Below are 16,916 nucleotides of genomic sequence, written 5' to 3'. Positions count from 1 at the left end.
CTGTGCCCTATATGACAGCTGTGCAACTCCATTAGCCTTCAGTGGGTGTGCACAAGTGTCCCTGAGTACATAAATGAACTCAAGGAGGTAGCACAGTTGTAGTTAAGGAAACAATTGGGCCTGTAGAATCATCTTATTTTCAAGGATGCTGACAATGGACAGCTCCATTGGTGACTTAGGGGACCTGCCTGGCCTCAGCTCCTCAGAAAACCAGGTCACTTACGTGCCTGAACACGGATTCAATGCCATAGTTTGAAAATTTGATGTCGAATGAGTTTGTTTCCCTTCCCCTGCCAAGCACCTGCCTGCGTCTCACAGCCCTTCCCTATGTCCGGATCAGGGGGATGTGTGCACACGCTTCGGCGGGGTAAAGCAAGGCAGCTCCTGAGGACTCCTTCCCCGCTATGTGCCGTCAGTGCAGCACCCCTGAACCACGGGAGATGAAGCCGACTCACAAGCCAAGCACTGTGTCGCTCTTTGGGGTGCCCTTGGAACGCCAAGGCTCTAGGACCAGCTCATCCCAGCTGCCATTCTCCTTCTGGCCGCCAGGGGGCAGCAGGCGCAGCTTGGAAACGGCGTGGACTGAGAAGGGCCGCGCTGACGTGAGCGGGTCCCGCCCCAGCAGCAGGAGGGGGAGTGAGGAGCTTGGCTGCGTGCGACCAGCCCGGCCTCTCGGGCGCCTGGCGGGAGGGGAAGAGGACAGTTACTTGGCGGCTCGGAGCAGGCGCTGCCGCAGTTGAGCTCGGAGTCTCTGCTAACGGGACACACACAGCCGTCGCCCCGCCGCCATGTCCAAGGAGGTGAAGAAGCCTTTCAGCCAGACCATGGCCGAGTGGCGGCAGTTCGTGTACAACCCGCGCAGCGGCGAGTTTCTGGGGCGCACGGCCAAGAGCTGGGGTAAGGGAATGGCGAGGGGCCCGGCCAGGAGCCGAGGGCGGGCGGGTGAAGAAGGAGCCGTTGGGTGGGGGCGCGAGGAGCCACGAGGCGCCTCTCTGGAAGCCGTTACTTTCGCCACGTTCGGATCTAAAAATAGCCTGACTCTGATAATGCGCCGGTGCAGGGTGTGTTGGGGGGGGGCACTTGGAGCCCGCGTGCTGGTTCCGCGGCACCCGCCCCGCCTTTCCTGTTCGTCTTGGCTCAGGGTGGGCTGGTGGGGCAGAGCGGGTTCGTAATCGGGCCGCTACAGCAGCGGCCTGAGGGAAGCATCTCTCAGTACGTCCTCCGCTGATTCACTCTCCACGTAAATGCTGCAGTGAGGCTCAGCAGGCTCCTTCTCCGTGTCAGCTGCGTAGGGATGGGGAGGGAGGAAGGAGGAGTCTGGTGGCGTAACGGTAGCAGGTTACAGCTACAAACTCCCGATGCCAGGAGTGGGGCCATCTCCCTCCTCACTGATCTCTTCTATGGTATTACTGCAGCCACACGGGTGTCATGCATGCTCCCGTATATTCCTTATTGGCATGACAATTTGGGGAGCTCTAACCTGTCAGTGGTGAATGAGGTGTCCTCTGGGGTGCTGCTGCTGGAGGTGGGGAAGAGGACTGGTCTTTGAGTTGTCAGTCTGCCCACAGCTTTCAAAAGTAGGAGGAATAGATCTGTAACTTGCATTACCTTGTTTAAGGTTGGCCCTAGATTGAATTTTCTGGGATCTTCCTTTACAGATGTGGCTGATAGCAGTAGCTTTTCCACATGACCGTATGGAAGACTGTTTTCATTCCCTCCCTAATTTTCCCATTGCCTCCGCTGGGAGCTGGAACAGGAGGGAGATGAAATGTTATCTCCCAAATTCTTAAACTACAATAGTGAAAAAATGTTAAGTATTAATAAATTACTCCACTCCTCAAGGGAAATGTATATTTCTTGGCTTCAGATAGCACCCTATCTGCTCCTAAAATTTTGATACAGTTGAGATATTTAAATAGCTGTGCTTATAAAATCAACAAGAATTTCAGCACGGTGTTGAGCAGTGCTGGACATATGCACAGCCTGGTACAAACTCCATGAGTAGTAACACACAGAACATGCAGAGGGTGTGCTCTCAGGTTGCCTGTCAGGAGAGGGCCCTGGTTCTGACATGAGCTCTCCTCCATTCAGATGGAAATAAGATCCTGCTAGCTACTCTGCCACTCAAATAGAGGAAGAGGAGGAAGAGAGGAAATTTCCACTCTGTTGTTGTCTTGTGACTTCTCTGTTCAGGCACCCCATCAGCAGGTTCTCTTAAAGTGCGTGGGTTGAATGAATGGGTGTGTGGTTAAGTGATCACAGAAGCATATTTGTGTACTGAAACAGATAGCATTAACAACTATAAGTGCTTTAGAAATGGTCAGCGTATTTTAAGGAAAAACAAAGATGTTTATCCATGATCAGGCTTGGCAGAATTAGATTTAAAAAAAAAATTTTGACGGATGATATGGATGTTTATTTTTAAGTATTTTTTATCTATTTAAATTTTTACAGTTGCAGGAAATCATGGGTGTTAGACAGTGGGTGGGGGTCCGATGATTATTTCATGACCGTAGAAATTCAAAAAGTTAGCTTTATAACCATTAAGACACAAATTATCAACCTCACAGGTCAAAATATACAAAATAAATATCTTTAAATCAATCTTAAAGTTCTTAAGCAACATAAGAAAAATGCTGCTTATCTGTAAATTTCTATCGTCAGTGGAAATATTTTTTTCTGGCAGCTTGTATAAGTATGGTGAAATCAGTGTTTACTGATAATTGCTGATAAAAATCTAATCCTTTCAAGCTTGTAACTTACTTTACTAGAAAGAAAAGGAGTACTTGTGGCACCTTAGAGACTAACCAATTTATTTGAGCATGAGCTTTCGTGAGCTACAGCTCACTTCATCAGATACGTACCGTGGAAACTGCAGCAGACTTTATATATACACAGAGAATATGAAACAATACCTCCTCCCACCCCACTGTCCTGCAGCGAGAAACTGCTGAATTGGAATTCATTTGCAAATTGGATACTATTAATTTAGGCTTAAATAGAGACTGGGAGTGGCTAAGTCATTATGCAAGGTAGCCTATTTCCTCTTGTTTTTTCCTCCCCCCCCCAGATGTTCTGGTTTAACTTGGATTTAAACTTGGAGAGTGGTCAGTTTGGACGAGCTATTACCAGCAGGAGAGTGAGTCTGTGTGTGTATGGGGGTGGGTTTTTGGAGGGGGGTGAGGGAGTGAGAGAACCTGGATTTGTGCAGGAAATGGCCTAACTTGATTATCATGCACATTGTGTAAAGAGTTGTCACCTTGGATGGGCTATCACCAGCAGGAGAGTGAATTTGTGTGGGGGGGTGGAGGGTGACAAAACCTAGATTTGTGCTGGAAATGGCCTAACCTGACGATTACTTTAGATAAGCTATTACCAGCAGGACAGTGGGGTGGGAGGAGGTATTGTTTCATATTCTCTGTGTATATATAAAGTCTGCTGCAGTTTCCACGGTATGTATCTGATGAAGTGAGCTGTAGCTCACGAAAGCTCATGCTCAAATAAATTGGTTAGTCTCTAAGGTGCCACAAGTACTCCTTTTCTTTTTGCGAATACAGACTAACACGGCTGTTACTCTGAAACCTTACTTTACTAGAGAGCACGTTTGTAATATTGCCATCCTTGTCCCTTCCTGTGCCATGGCATACTGTCTATAAAATTGTTTTTAATAGCAAACCTACCTTAATCTGGAGTTGAGTGATTGTTCTATTTTACAACCAGCTCACTCAGTAAAGTTACTTTCCCATTTCAGGAATAAATTCAGTAAATACGTTCACTAATGAACCTTTATATACTTTATGTAATGTTGTTTGTTTACTTTGTTCTTTAACAGGAATTCAGGTAATTGGGTGTGTGGTAAAGAGATTAAATGTTCCTAAGTAATTATTCCTTAATGTCAATGCTTAACTCTGCATTCACACACATCATTTTGTATGCTATGGGGGTGTTAGTTCAGACATTTCATGCTTAATATATTGAACCTATTATGTCTGGCTACTTAAATGTTCCTGAAATTTTGAGTCTTCAGTTTATCTTCACCCATTTATGTATGACTTTTGACGGTAACTGCTAAGAAGAAAAAATTGTATTTGATTACAAATCGAAATTGTTTGCCTTACAACTTTTAAACATCTCTGCCAACACTATGGGAAAGAGGTGGGAGAGGCTGTTGTTTACCAACTCCCTTGGGAGCAATTTGAGCAGCTACTGTCCTTTGTTGGCCTTTCTGGTGGTCTGTGGGTTCTTCAGGAAAAGCAGGATAGTTCAGCTGGCCCTGTCTGAGGTTAGGGGAATACCTAGTAAAAGATGGCTCCTCATCCTTCAGCCAGTCGCTCAGGATAGTTCAGGAAAGCGCTAAAAAGAGAATTAGTTACGGTTCCCTGATTCTCTGCCCGAGCCCAAAATAGAGCCTTGAGGTTGCTCTAACTTCTATCAAGTTGGCAGCTTACCTGGAGAACACATTCCAGTTGCAGGGAACCAGAGTGAAACATGTTCAGACTGCTCCCCCTCAATCCCTCTAGCCATGTCTATACTACCATTTATGTCGGTATAACTTACATCTCTTGGGTGTGAATAAGCCATTCTCCTCAGTGACATAAGTTACGCTGTCCTAAATGCTGATGTGGACAGCTACTGCTGCTCGTTGGAGGTGGATTAATTAAGTCGATGGGAGAGCTCTTTCCTGTGGGCTTAGAGAAGCTATACTAGACAACGTATAGCAGTGTAGCTGCATGCTTTCTAGTGTAGCTATAGCCTTTGACATGTCCACTGCACCAGTAGCTGCAAAGAGGGAGACGCATAGGAGCTGGTTATGCTAGAATCTATGCATTTAGGGGACTCCTCCATGGCAGGGGAACATCCAGAAAAGGAAATGCTGGTCGTTCCTGCCAGCCTGAACTGTAGAACAGGGTGAAGAATCTGTCTTCAAAGTATTGATTGTAGATGCTTGACCACCAAAATTTTTGGCTGAAAAGGTAGGATGCTACTGAGTAATATGTTTCAGAGTAACAGCCGTGTTAGTCTGTATTCGCAAAAAGAAAAGGAGTACTTGTGGCACCTTAGAGACTAACCAATTTATTTGAGCATGAGCTTTCGTGAGCTGAGCTCATGCTCAAATAAATTGGTTAGTCTCTAAGGTGCCACAAGTACTCCTTTTCTTTTTACTGAGTAATATGTGATTTGACTGGGTGTGTGTATTGGGAGATGTTCCAATAAATATTCAATATTTCTCCCGCCTCCTTAGGAGACAACTGGAGACTTTTTCTTAACTTTATGTATGTGTCCTCCTTTTTCCTTGTATCATTGTTGAAAGGATGTGCTATGTTTCTTTTTGAAGGTGGGGAGTTCTGTAGTGAACAATGCACAATGGTGATGTGACTTAAGCAGAAGGTGTTGTTCAAGAGATCAGCTGCTACATGTGTTTTGGCCCATTTTGAACTGTTTTAAAATTGATGCACTCATTTAATAAAAACTAACTCTACAATAGCAAATTATATATATAAAAATATAAATACAAATCAAGGTTCATTAGCATTTCCTGTGAAAAACGGGGAAAATAGTATGCTCAGAAAACTTAATATAAGCTAAAAGGCAAAAGATATGCTGATTATATTGGAATAGTTATTTTCAGTGCCTAAAACAGGTATAGATCTATAATCCTAATATGGTTAATTGAAACACTTTCACTAACTTTTTTTAATTTTCCTGTGTTTACAGAAGTTAAAAAAAGCTCTCTTGTCCCCTGCATCCAAACTACAGGTGGATTTTAAGTTGATGGCTCTGATTGCCTAGCATGTTTACCATTAATTTTATTTGCCCTTTTTACCTTCTGAATGCCATGGGGATATAATTATTTACCCTAGGTATTCAGCTGTCTAAGACGATTATCGGATATAAGCATACTACGTGTGCTGGCTCAAGGAGCACCATTAAATCTTTATTCATTGTGTAGCATACTCTTTGTTGTATCGAGCATATGCTGAGTTTTTTCATAAGAGTATCTCTGTACTTCCCTGATCTAGCATCTGCAGTAATAATGGATTATCCATGAATATAGCATGGTAGTGAGTACTACTGTCTAGTAGTGCAGTTAATTCAGTCATTATGCATTATCAGGATTTACCGCCCACCCATGTGCTCTTCCCCATGAATGCTCTTATTTCACACTATCATGACTTTGGAAATGTGGTTGATTCATGTTCCTCTTATGATCTGTTTGTGGAAGATACCATATCACAGGAATGCAGTCTGCCCTGAATGACAGTTAAAGTACTGTATTCATTGCAGTATATTGTAATGTAAAGCTTATAAAATTGTGATAGATGCTTTGTCTTTTGTATACTCTTTCATAGACATACAAGAAAATGAATTACACCACCGATAGGTCTAAAAATTTGTGTGACTTTCTAAATTAATCAAATATAAAATGTTGGAATTTTTTTAATTCATATATAATGCTTTAGTCACTTCATTAAGTGTGGGTTCTCTGTCAAAACTGTGATTCTTAGGGCTGGATCAGTCCTCTGTCATAAACTGACCAGTTGTGAAACATGCACAGAATAAATTTACCTATAAATTCCTAAAAGTTAAAAATTAGGAAAGCTAATTATTTGATATAGATCATAGTAACTTAATAAGTACTGGATATATACAAAAAGAAAAGGAGTACTTGTGGCACCTTAGAGGCTAACAAATTTATTTGAGCATAAGCTTTTGTGAGCCACAGCTCACTTCATTGGATGCATTCAGTGGAAAATACAGTGGGGAGATTTATATACATAGAGAACATGAAACAATGGGTGTTACCATACACGCTGTAAGGAGAATGATCACTTAAAGTGAGCTATTACCAGCAGGAGAGCAGGGGGGAAAAAACCTTTTGTAGTGATAATCAAGGTGGGCCATTTCCAACAGTTGACAAGAACGTCTGAGGAACAGTGGTGAGTGCGGGGGAGAATAAACATGGGGAAGTAGTTTTACTTTGTGTAATGACCCATCCACTCCCAGTCTCTGTTCAAGCCTAAGTTAATTGTATCCAGTTTGCAAATTAATTCCAATTCAGCAGTCTCTCGTTGGAGTCTGTTTTTGAAGTTTTTTTTTTTTTTTTTTTTTTGAAGAATTGCAACTTTTAGGACTGTAATCGAGTGACCAAAGAGATTGAAGTGTTCTCCAACTGGTTTTTGAATGTTATAATTCTTGACGTCTGATTTGTGTCCATTTATTCTTTTACGTAGAGACTGTCCAGTTTGGCCAATGTACATGGCAGAGAGGCATTGCTGGCACATGATGGTATATATCACATTGGTAGATGTGCAGGTGAATGAGCCTCTCTGATAGTGTGGCTGATGTGATTAGGCCCTATGATGGTGTCCCCTGACTAGATATGTGGACACAGTGGGCAACGGGCTTTGTTGCAAGGATAGGTTCCTGGGTTAGTGGTTTGTTGTGTGGTGTGTGGTTGCTGGTGAGTATTTGCTCAGGTTGGGGGGCTGTCTGTAAGCAAGGACTGGCCTGTCTCTCAAGATCTGTGAGAGTGATGGGTCGTCCTTCAGGATAGGTTGTAGATCCTTGATGATGCGTTGGAGAGGTTTTAGTTGTGGGCTGAAGGTGATGGCTAGTGGCGTTCTGTTATTTTCTTTGTTGGGCCTGTCCTGTAGTAGGACTTGTGGGTACTCTTCTGGCTCTGTTAATCTGTTTCTTCAGTTCAGCAGATGGGTATTGTAGTTGTAAGAATGCTTGATAGAGATCTTGTAGGTGTTTGTCTCTGTCTGAGGCGTTGGAGCAAATGAGGTTGTATCATAGAGCTTGGCTATAGACAGTGGATCATGTGGTGTCGTCTGGATGAAAGCTGGAGGCATGTAGGTAGGAATAGTGGTCAGTAGGTTTCCGGTATAGGGTGGTGTTTATGTGACCATCGCTTATTAGCACCATTGTGTCTAGGAATTGGATCTCTTGTGTGGACTGGACCAGGCTGAGGTTGATGGTGGGATGGAAATTGTTGAAATCATGGTGGAATTCCTCAAGGGCTTCTTTTCCATGGGTCCAGATGATGATGTCATCAGTATAGCACAAGTAGAGTAGGGGCATTAGGGGACGAGAGCTGAGGAAGCGTTGTTCTAAGTCAGCCATAAAAATGTTGGTATACTGTGGGGCCATGCGGATACCCATAGCAGTGCCGCTGATTTGAAAGTATACATTGTTCCCAAATGTGAAATAGTTATGAGTGAGGACAAAGTCACAAAGTTCAGCCACCAGGGTTGCCATGACATTATCGGGGGTACTGTTCCTGACGGCTTGTAGTCCATCTTTGTGTGGAATGTTGGTGTAGAGGGCTTCTACATCCATAGTGGCCAGGATGGTGTTTTCAGGAAGATCACCGATGGATTGTAGTTTCCTCAGGAAGTCAGTGGTGTCTCAAAGATAGCTGGGAGTGCTTGTAGCTTAGGGCCTGAGGAGGGAGTCTACATAGCCAGACAATCCTGCTGTCAGGGTACCAATTCCTGAGATGATGGGGTGTCCAGGATTTCCAGGTTTATGGATCTTGGGTAGCAGATAGAATACCCCTGGTCGGGGTTCCAGGGGTGTGTCTGTGTGGATTTGTTCTTGTACTTTTTCAGGGAGTTCCTTGAGCAAATGCTGTAGTTTCTTTTGGTAACCCTCAGTGGGATCAGAGTGTAATGGCTTGTAGAAAGTGGTGTTGGAGAGCTGCCGAGCAGCCTCTTGTGCATATTCCGATCTATTCATGATGACGACAGCACCTCCTTTGTCAGCCTTTTTGATTATGATGTCAGAGTTGTTTCTGAGGCTGTGGATGGCATTGTGTTCCGCATGGCTGAGGTTATGGGGCAAGTGATGCTGCTTTTCCACAATTTCAGCCTGTGCACGTCGGCGGAAGCACTCTATGTAGAAGTCCAGTCTGTTGTTTCAACCTTCAGGAGGAGTCCACCCAGAATCCTTCTTTTTGTAGTCTTGGTAGGAAGGTCTCTGTGGGTTAGTATGTTGTTCAGAGGTGTGTTGGAAATATTCCTTGAGTCGGAGATGTCGAAAATAGGCTTCTAGGTCACCACAGAACTGTATCATGTTCATGGGGGTGGAGGGGCAGAAGGAGAGGCCCCGAGATAGGATAGATTCTTCTGCTGGGCTAAGAGTATAGTTGGATAGATTAACAATATTGCTGGGTGGGTTAAGGGAACCACTGTTGTGGCCCCTTGTGGTATGTAGTAGTTTAGATAGTTTAGTGTCCTTTTTCTTTTGTAGAGAAGCAAAGTGTGTGTTTTTGTGAAGTCCAGCTGCAAGGAAGTTTGTATGGAATGTTGTTTTTTTTATGAGAGTATCCAGTTTTGAGAGCTCATTCTTAATCTTTCCCTGTTTGCTGTAGAGGGTGTTGATCAGGTGCTTCCACAGTTTCTTTGAGAGTGTGTGGCACAAGCTGTCAGCATAGCCTGTGCGGTATGTAGATTGTAATGGATTTTTTACCTTCAGTCCTTTTGATTTCCATCTATTTACATTTGGAAAGGAAGGTGTTGTCTGTCTGTATCTGTATGAGTTTTTTCATGAAGTTGATAGATTTCCACTCCATACAGCTAAATTCAGTGCCTTGCATAATGACAGGTTTCAGAGTAGCAGCTGTGTTAGTCTGTATCCACAAAAAGAAAAGGAGGACTTGTGGCACCTTAGAGACTAACAAATTTATTTGAGCATAAGCTTTCGTGAGCTACAGCTCACTTCATCGGATGCATTCAGTGGAAAATACAGTGGGGAGATTTATACACACAGAGAACATGAAACAATGGGTGTTATCATACACACTATAATGAGAAAGAAAAGGAGTACTCACCCTGACAGCAGGATTGTCTGGCTATGTAGACTCCCTCCTCAGGCCCTACGCTACCAGCACTCCCAGCTACCTTCGAGACACCACTGACTTCCTGAGGAAACTTCAGTCCATCGGTGATTTGGGGACAATGTATACCTTCAGATCAGCGGCACTGCTATGGGTACCCGCATGGCCCCACAGTATGCCAACATTTTTATGGCTGATTTAGAGCAATGCTTCCTCAGCTCTCGTCCCTTAAAGCCCCTACTCTACTTGCACTATATTGATGACATCTTCATCATCTGGACCCATGGAAAAGAAGCCCTTGAGGAATTCCACCGTGATTTCAACCATTTCCATCCCACCACCAACCTCAGCCTGGTCCAGTCCACACAAGAGATCCACTTCCTGGACACTACAGTGCTAATAAACAACGGTCACATAAACACCACCCTATACCGGAAACCTACTGACCGCTATTCCTACCTGCATGCCTCCAGCTTTCACCCTGACCACACCACACGATCCATCGTCTACAGCCAAGCTCTGCGATACAACCGCATTTGCTCCAACCCCTCAGACAGAGACAAACACCTACAAGGTCTCTGTCAAGCTTTCTTACAATTACAATACCCACCTGCGGAAGTAAAGAAACAGATTGATAGAGCCAGAAGAGTTCCCAGAAGTTACCTACTACAGGACAGGCCTAACAAAGAAAATAACAGAACGCCACTAGCCGTCACCTTCAGCCCCCAACTAAAACCCCTCCAACGCATTATTAAGGATCTACAACCTATCCTAAAGGATGACCCAACACTCTCACAAATCTTGAGAGACAGGCCAGTCCTTGCCTACAGACAGCCCTGCAACCTGAAGCAAATACTCACCAACAACCACATACCACACAACAGAACCACTAACCCAGGAACTTATCCTTGCAACAAAGCCCGTTGCCAATTGTGCCCACGTATCTATTCAGGGGACACCATCACAGGGCCTAATAACATCAGCCACACTATCAGAGGCTCGTTCACCTGCACATCCACCAATGTGATTTATGCCATCATGTGCCAGCAATGCCCCTCTGCCATGTACATTGGTCAAACTGGACAGTCTCTACGTAAAAGAATAAATGTACACAAATCAGATGTCAAGAATTATAACATTCATAAACCAGTCGGAGAACACTTCATGTCTGTGATTGCGTGACCAGAGAGATTGAAGGTCGCTATCTTAAAACAAAAAAACTTCAAATCCAGACTCCAGCGAGAAACTGCTGAATTGGAATTCATTTGCAAATTGGATACTATTAATTTAGGCTTAAATAGAGACTGGGAGTGGCTAAGTCATTATGCAAGGTAGCCTATTTCCTCTTGTTTTTTCCTACCCCCCCCCCCCCAGATGTTCTGGTTTAACTTGGATTTAAACTTGGAGAGTGGTCAGTTTGGATGAGCTATTACCAGCAGGAGAGTGAGTTTGTGTGTGTATGGGGGTGGGTTTTTGGAGGGGGGTGAGGGAGTGAGAGAACCTGGATTTGTGCAGGAAATGGCCTAACTTGATTATCATGCACATTGTGTAAAGAGTTGTCACTTTGGATGGGCTATCACCAGCAGGAGAGTGAATTTGTGTGTGGGGGGGTGGAGGGTGAGAAAACCTGGATTTGTGCTGGAAATGGCCTAACCTGATTACTTTAGATAAGCTATTACCAGCAGGACAGTGGGGTGGGAGGAGGTATTGTTTCATATTCTCTGTGTATATATAAAGTCTGCTGCAGTTTCCACGGTATGCATCCGATGAAGTGAGCTGTAGCTCACAAAAGCTCATGCTCAAATAAATTGGTTAGTCTCTAAGGTGCCACAAGTACTCCTTTTCTTTTTGCGAATACAGACTAACACGGCTGTTACTCTGAAAACTATAATGAGAGTGAGCAGGTAAGGTGAGCTGTTACCAGCAGGAGAGCGGGGGAAGAGGGGGTGGGCGGAAAAAATCTTTTGTAGTGATAATCAAGGTGGGCCATTTCCAGCAGTTGACAATAACATCTGATGAATACTGGGAGGGGGGGGAATAAACAATACATTGGCCAAACTGGACAATCTCTACGTAAATGTGCATGGCAGAGGGGCATTGCTGGCACATGATGGCATATATCATATTGGTAGATGTGCAGGTGAACGAGCCTCTGATAGTGTGGCTGGTGTAATTAGGTCCTATGATGATGTCCCCTGAATAGATATGTGGACACACATATTCTTCAAAAACAGATTCCAACAAGAGTCTGAATTGGAATTAATATGCAAACTGGATACAATTAACTTAGGCTTGAATAAAGACTGGGAGTGGATGGGTCATTACACAAAGTAAAACTATTCCCCCCTCCCCCCCCCCCCGGTCATTCCTCAGACGTTCTTGTCAACTGCTGGAAATGGCCCACCTTAATTATCACTACAAAAGGTCCTCCCCCCCCCCCCACCCCCCGCGCTCTCCTGCTGGTAATAGCTCACCTTACCTGCTCACTCTAGCTACAGTGTGTATGGTAACACCCATTGTTTCATGTTCTCTGTGTGTATAAATCTCCCCACTGTATTTTCCACTGAATGCATCCGATGAAGTGAGCTGTAGCTCATGAAAGCTTATGCTCAAATAAATTTGTTAGTCTCTAAGGTGCCACAAGTCCTCCTTTTCTTTTTGCGGTTACAGACTAACATGGCTGCTACTCTGAAACTTGAAATGCCATAGCTATTCTGCATTGGCGACACTCCATGTTTCTTCTTATTATTATTATTTTTAGCAGAAGTGGCACAATAATTTCTGCAACTGGGCAGATAAGACATAGGTTTCAGAGTAGCAGCCGTGTTAGTCTGTATTCGCAAAATGAAAAGGAGTACTTGTGGCACCTTAGAGACTAACAAAATTAATTTGTTTAATAATTATCTTTAATATCTGTCCTCTTATCGCAATTTGTATTAGAGTTCAGTGCTGCCAAAAGAGTTTGAATTAAACAGTTTTAAAACTAAATGTTTGTTGCTAAAATAAAGACAATCTTGCTGACCAGATGGAAGTTGTGACCAGCCATGTTGACGTTAATTTTGTTGAAATGTTGATCTTGTTGTTGTCTGCAGTTAGACTCCTCTGAAGAAATAGAGCATTTTGATTTAAAATTTAGAAACTAGATGTGAGAGAAACTCGTTTATCTCCTTTCATGTCTTAGATTTGATTTTATTTCACTCTCTAACATTTATGTTTCAACCCCCAAACACTCTCCCATTTTATGTCTAAAAATCTGTCCATCACATCTCCAACTCATGGCATGTATACTCCACTCATTTGAGCTTATTTTACTGCTGCTTAAATCCCCTTTTATGCATTAGTATCCTTTTATCTTACTATTGTCTCCCTTTCTATGACTCCTTAGCCTTGTGTCTCCAGATGAAAACATTAAATTCTCTTGCTCATTATGCTGAAATGATTGTGATTTGGGTAATACAAGTATCCATTCTGTAGTTCAGGAACTAAGGTTTCTCTCTAAGGTTTATTTAAACTGATTAAAATATATGGTGGTGGTACTGTAGAGTATGTATGACTCCTACCGTGATGACAGTTATGTTGAATTGATGCTATGTATTTAATATGAACTGACTTAGTTCTTCAGCAGATTTAAAAAATCATACTTGATGGTGCTTAAAATCTTCAACTGAAGTTTTAAACAATATTTAAAATAAGTACAACTTAATCTAATGAACAACAAAACATTTGCTACAAAAGAAGCTATCTTAGTAGGAAGGATTTTAGGGACATGACATCAAGGAGGGAAATATTGTAGACCTGCTTCACTTGCTTGAGTTCAGAATTGGATGTTGCTGTAGTCAAAAGAATATAAAACAATTTGGGGTTTTTTCTGACTTCTGTAGGAGTCCTGCTGATCTTCAAACAGGAAATCTGTTTCACAATTTACTGTTAACCCTTTCTGTGATCAGGACTTTGAGATTGTCTGAAGTGGTATAAATTATAATATGAAGTTTCTTTCCTTTCAGCAGTTGTCCTCAAAATTAAATGGTCAAGATAGAGCAGAGTTCAGGCTTTCCCTGCAGGCACAGTTCACCCACAGTGTGGAGCCTTGAAGGTTTTGGGATAGAGAAGTTTGCCAAAAATCAGACTCCCATCTATCTGTATGTATTTGAGAAGATAAGGCTTTTTATCAGGAAACTATCTGTTGTTGCTCAACCCAGTGTTCTGAAAGTTCAGAAAATGCTTCTGGCTGTTTGAATTGAATTTGAAATTTGCACTTTTAAATCTCTTGCTGGGATTCCGTAGCTTCTCAGGGAAACATCCTTCCCTTTAATGTCTTGTATACTATGTTCTTGGTGACATATCCCTAGTAGTATATATAAGGAGATGAATTTATTATTTCAAGTGTTAGGCTCACATGCTATTGGATACTATACACCTGATGGGATGATAAAATAACTGCAGCTGGCTATTATACTGAAAAGTGACAGTTTATCAATTTTGAGACATTATTGGAGATACAACTTAGTGGCTAAACTGTAAACTAGATCCTGTTGTGAATTTAAAAATCCTGTAGTAATGCAGGACAAAACTGACAATTTCTCACGATTCTAAAATCTCTTCATAGCTTTTAATCTATTGGATAACTTTAAAAAATTCCCTATAGCATCCATACAGTGTTAACTTCATCTGTTTTTTCTGCAACAGAAGTTAGTCCTTTTCTGAGCTGTACTTGTTGTTTACATTGACTACACTGAAGTAGCACAAGGAAATAAACCATTTCAACCAGTTTGTTTTGTGCTGTTAACACAAATTCATGTTTGGTAAATGGAATGTGTCAATGTTGTACTAAAGGAAACTTTTCAGATTAATTGCTGAGAGTGCAGAAAATTTATGAGAAATAGAGCTTCTTAATAGTAGCTTGCTATACAAAGAGCTTTAAGGTATGTTTCTACACCGAACACACTCAGGAATCAGGTCTGTTAAACAAGGTCATGACACTTTTAGATTTTTAGAGTTCCTTCTGTTTACTGATCAACATTTATTACCTTTTACTTATGCTATCCCGTAAGAGCTAACACAGCTACATCAGTGTGAACTGAATTTTTCTCCTGTTCATTTCTCACTTATTGGTCAGAGTGTAAGATGAAGTGATAAGACAACCTAATGAATGATGTAGAGCAGGTCAGGGTTCTTATACTTCATAACTTTTTTTTTACAATAATGTGCCTGCTGCTTTTTAGTTCATCTCCATTTAAGATCATGCAGAACATCACTCCCTTCCTTTTGATCACAAAATCCTGTAGCGACTGTAGTAGTTGTTCACATGGAAAAGTGATAATAGAGAAACATTTAATAGGTTCAGTTTCCTTAAATGAAACTTGGTAACTGGAAATTAGGAGACCTTATGACCAGTCAGCTCTTTGTATAGTTTGGGAATCTCTGTAGAGTTACCAGTAAACCTTAATTTTAAATTACCAGACATACACAAATTAGAACTGCCCTTGGTCATTATTCAGAGTTTTGGCTGGGAAGAAGAAGAGAAGATGCAGAACCCATCTGTGCTTTTCCCCAAGCCTTTAGGGAGGAAGTGGGTTGAGTGTGTGTGTGTGTGTGTGTGTGTGTGTGTGTGGCAGGCAATTAGAGTGAAAAAGGCAGAAATTACAAAATTTCGAAAGTATTTACTCTTAGTTTAAAAATAAAACCCCAAACTTGCCATTCCTGATTTAGTGGCCAGATTCTCTTTTCGTACAGAGGGATGGAATCTGCTTCTAATCCCTCCACCCCCAGCCAAAAAAAGGAGAGGAGTCCCCCCTGTGGGCATAGAGTTGGCATAGCTCTCTTTGAATGTTGCTCTCTTCATAGCCCCAGTACAAGATGTATGTTGGCAGTGGTGTGAGGTGTGGCAGGTGCTATGGTGGTGATCAGCAGGTGGACAGTCTCTTGGCAACTTTTGCCAGCTGGTGGATGTTAGAGCAGCTCCTAGGAGAAAGCATAAACTTGGTACAGCAAAGAATCTGTAGTCCAGATCTTCTAAGTAAGAGAAATGTTTTTTACCCTATATTGTTGAATGCCATTTATTTGTATGAATATTTCCAACAGACACTTTAACCTTGAGACTTCTGACTTTTGCTGCCTGAGCATTGAGTTTGAAGTATGGCTTCTAAGGTAGGCAGTAAGTCACAAGTTAGCAAAATGAAGCCAGCTGTGATGTGGGAAAATATTTGTATAGGACTGCTTAGGCATCTACTAAAACTGTATTTCCATCATGTTCGGAGATTATTTTTACTTTTGCTAAAGTACAAAAAAAATTGTGAAATCAGAATGACATATGGCATTTTTGTAAGTTTTACTACATTCATATCAGGAAGAGGGAAATACAAATTTACAAGAATTTGCTTCTCTGGGCAATTGTACAGGCAAGACATAGTAAGGAAAGAGAGAGAGGTGCATTCAAAACTGAGAAGCCAGACAAACCACAAAAGACATTTGAGGAGAAATAAGAGTGGTGCTGTTCTCTTCCTTCCTAGGAGAGAGGAAATTACAAATTTGATAGTTTAGCTACCATGTAAGAATGTAAAATATGGGGACTTCCTGGGAAAGACTCCTGTTGTGTAGTCAGCATATGTTCTCCCTTGCCCCATAGCCTCGATGGTAGCTGGGATCAGTGTGTGCATCATAGTGCTTTATCTCAAACCTCAGATCCCCCATCTGTTATATTGGGGGGGGGGGGGTGTCGGTGTGTGTGTGTGTGTGTGTGTGTGTGTATATATATATATACATACACTTGTCAAATGTTTTTGCAATACCTACTCAAATCTAGGTGTGTTTAGGACAATTATTTACCCTTAATTCTAAATTACTCTTTCTGTGGGTTTACTTGACACCTAAGCTTAATGTTCTAAAAGAAAACCTACCAAACTTGACTATTTTAATTTTTATGCACAGAATATGCTCTTGTAAATGGATTACTGGAATAGCTTTAGTTACATAGTTCCAGAATGGACCGCATTCCTGTAAATTTACAGCTCAATCTAAGCCATTTTTGATAGGGATCACTTACATGGGTAATTGCATCCTTTACCCTCAAATTGAC

The 16,916-nt window shown here is 42.2% G+C and overlaps 1 protein-coding gene across 2 annotated transcripts in view; it reads left to right on the top strand.

Annotated features, from left to right (window-relative positions):
• Positions 1 to 630: 630 nt before the first annotated feature.
• Positions 631 to 16,916, top strand: part of ATP1B3 (ATPase Na+/K+ transporting subunit beta 3) — a 58,246-nt gene continuing 41,960 nt past the window's right edge. For both annotated transcript variants that reach the window (XM_077827205.1, XM_077827204.1), the window contains exon 1: positions 631 to 897. In XM_077827205.1, coding sequence (XP_077683331.1) covers positions 789 to 897 — 109 coding nt within the window. In that variant the 5' untranslated portion in view covers positions 631 to 788. The remainder of the gene's footprint in view (positions 898 to 16,916) is intronic.

The sequence above is a fragment of the Eretmochelys imbricata genome, chromosome 9 (genome assembly GCF_965152235.1).
Source record: "Eretmochelys imbricata isolate rEreImb1 chromosome 9, rEreImb1.hap1, whole genome shotgun sequence".
NCBI lineage: Eukaryota > Metazoa > Chordata > Testudines > Cheloniidae > Eretmochelys > Eretmochelys imbricata.
The sequence above is the reverse complement of the archived record's forward strand: the minus strand, read 5'-3'. Positions and strand labels throughout refer to the sequence as shown.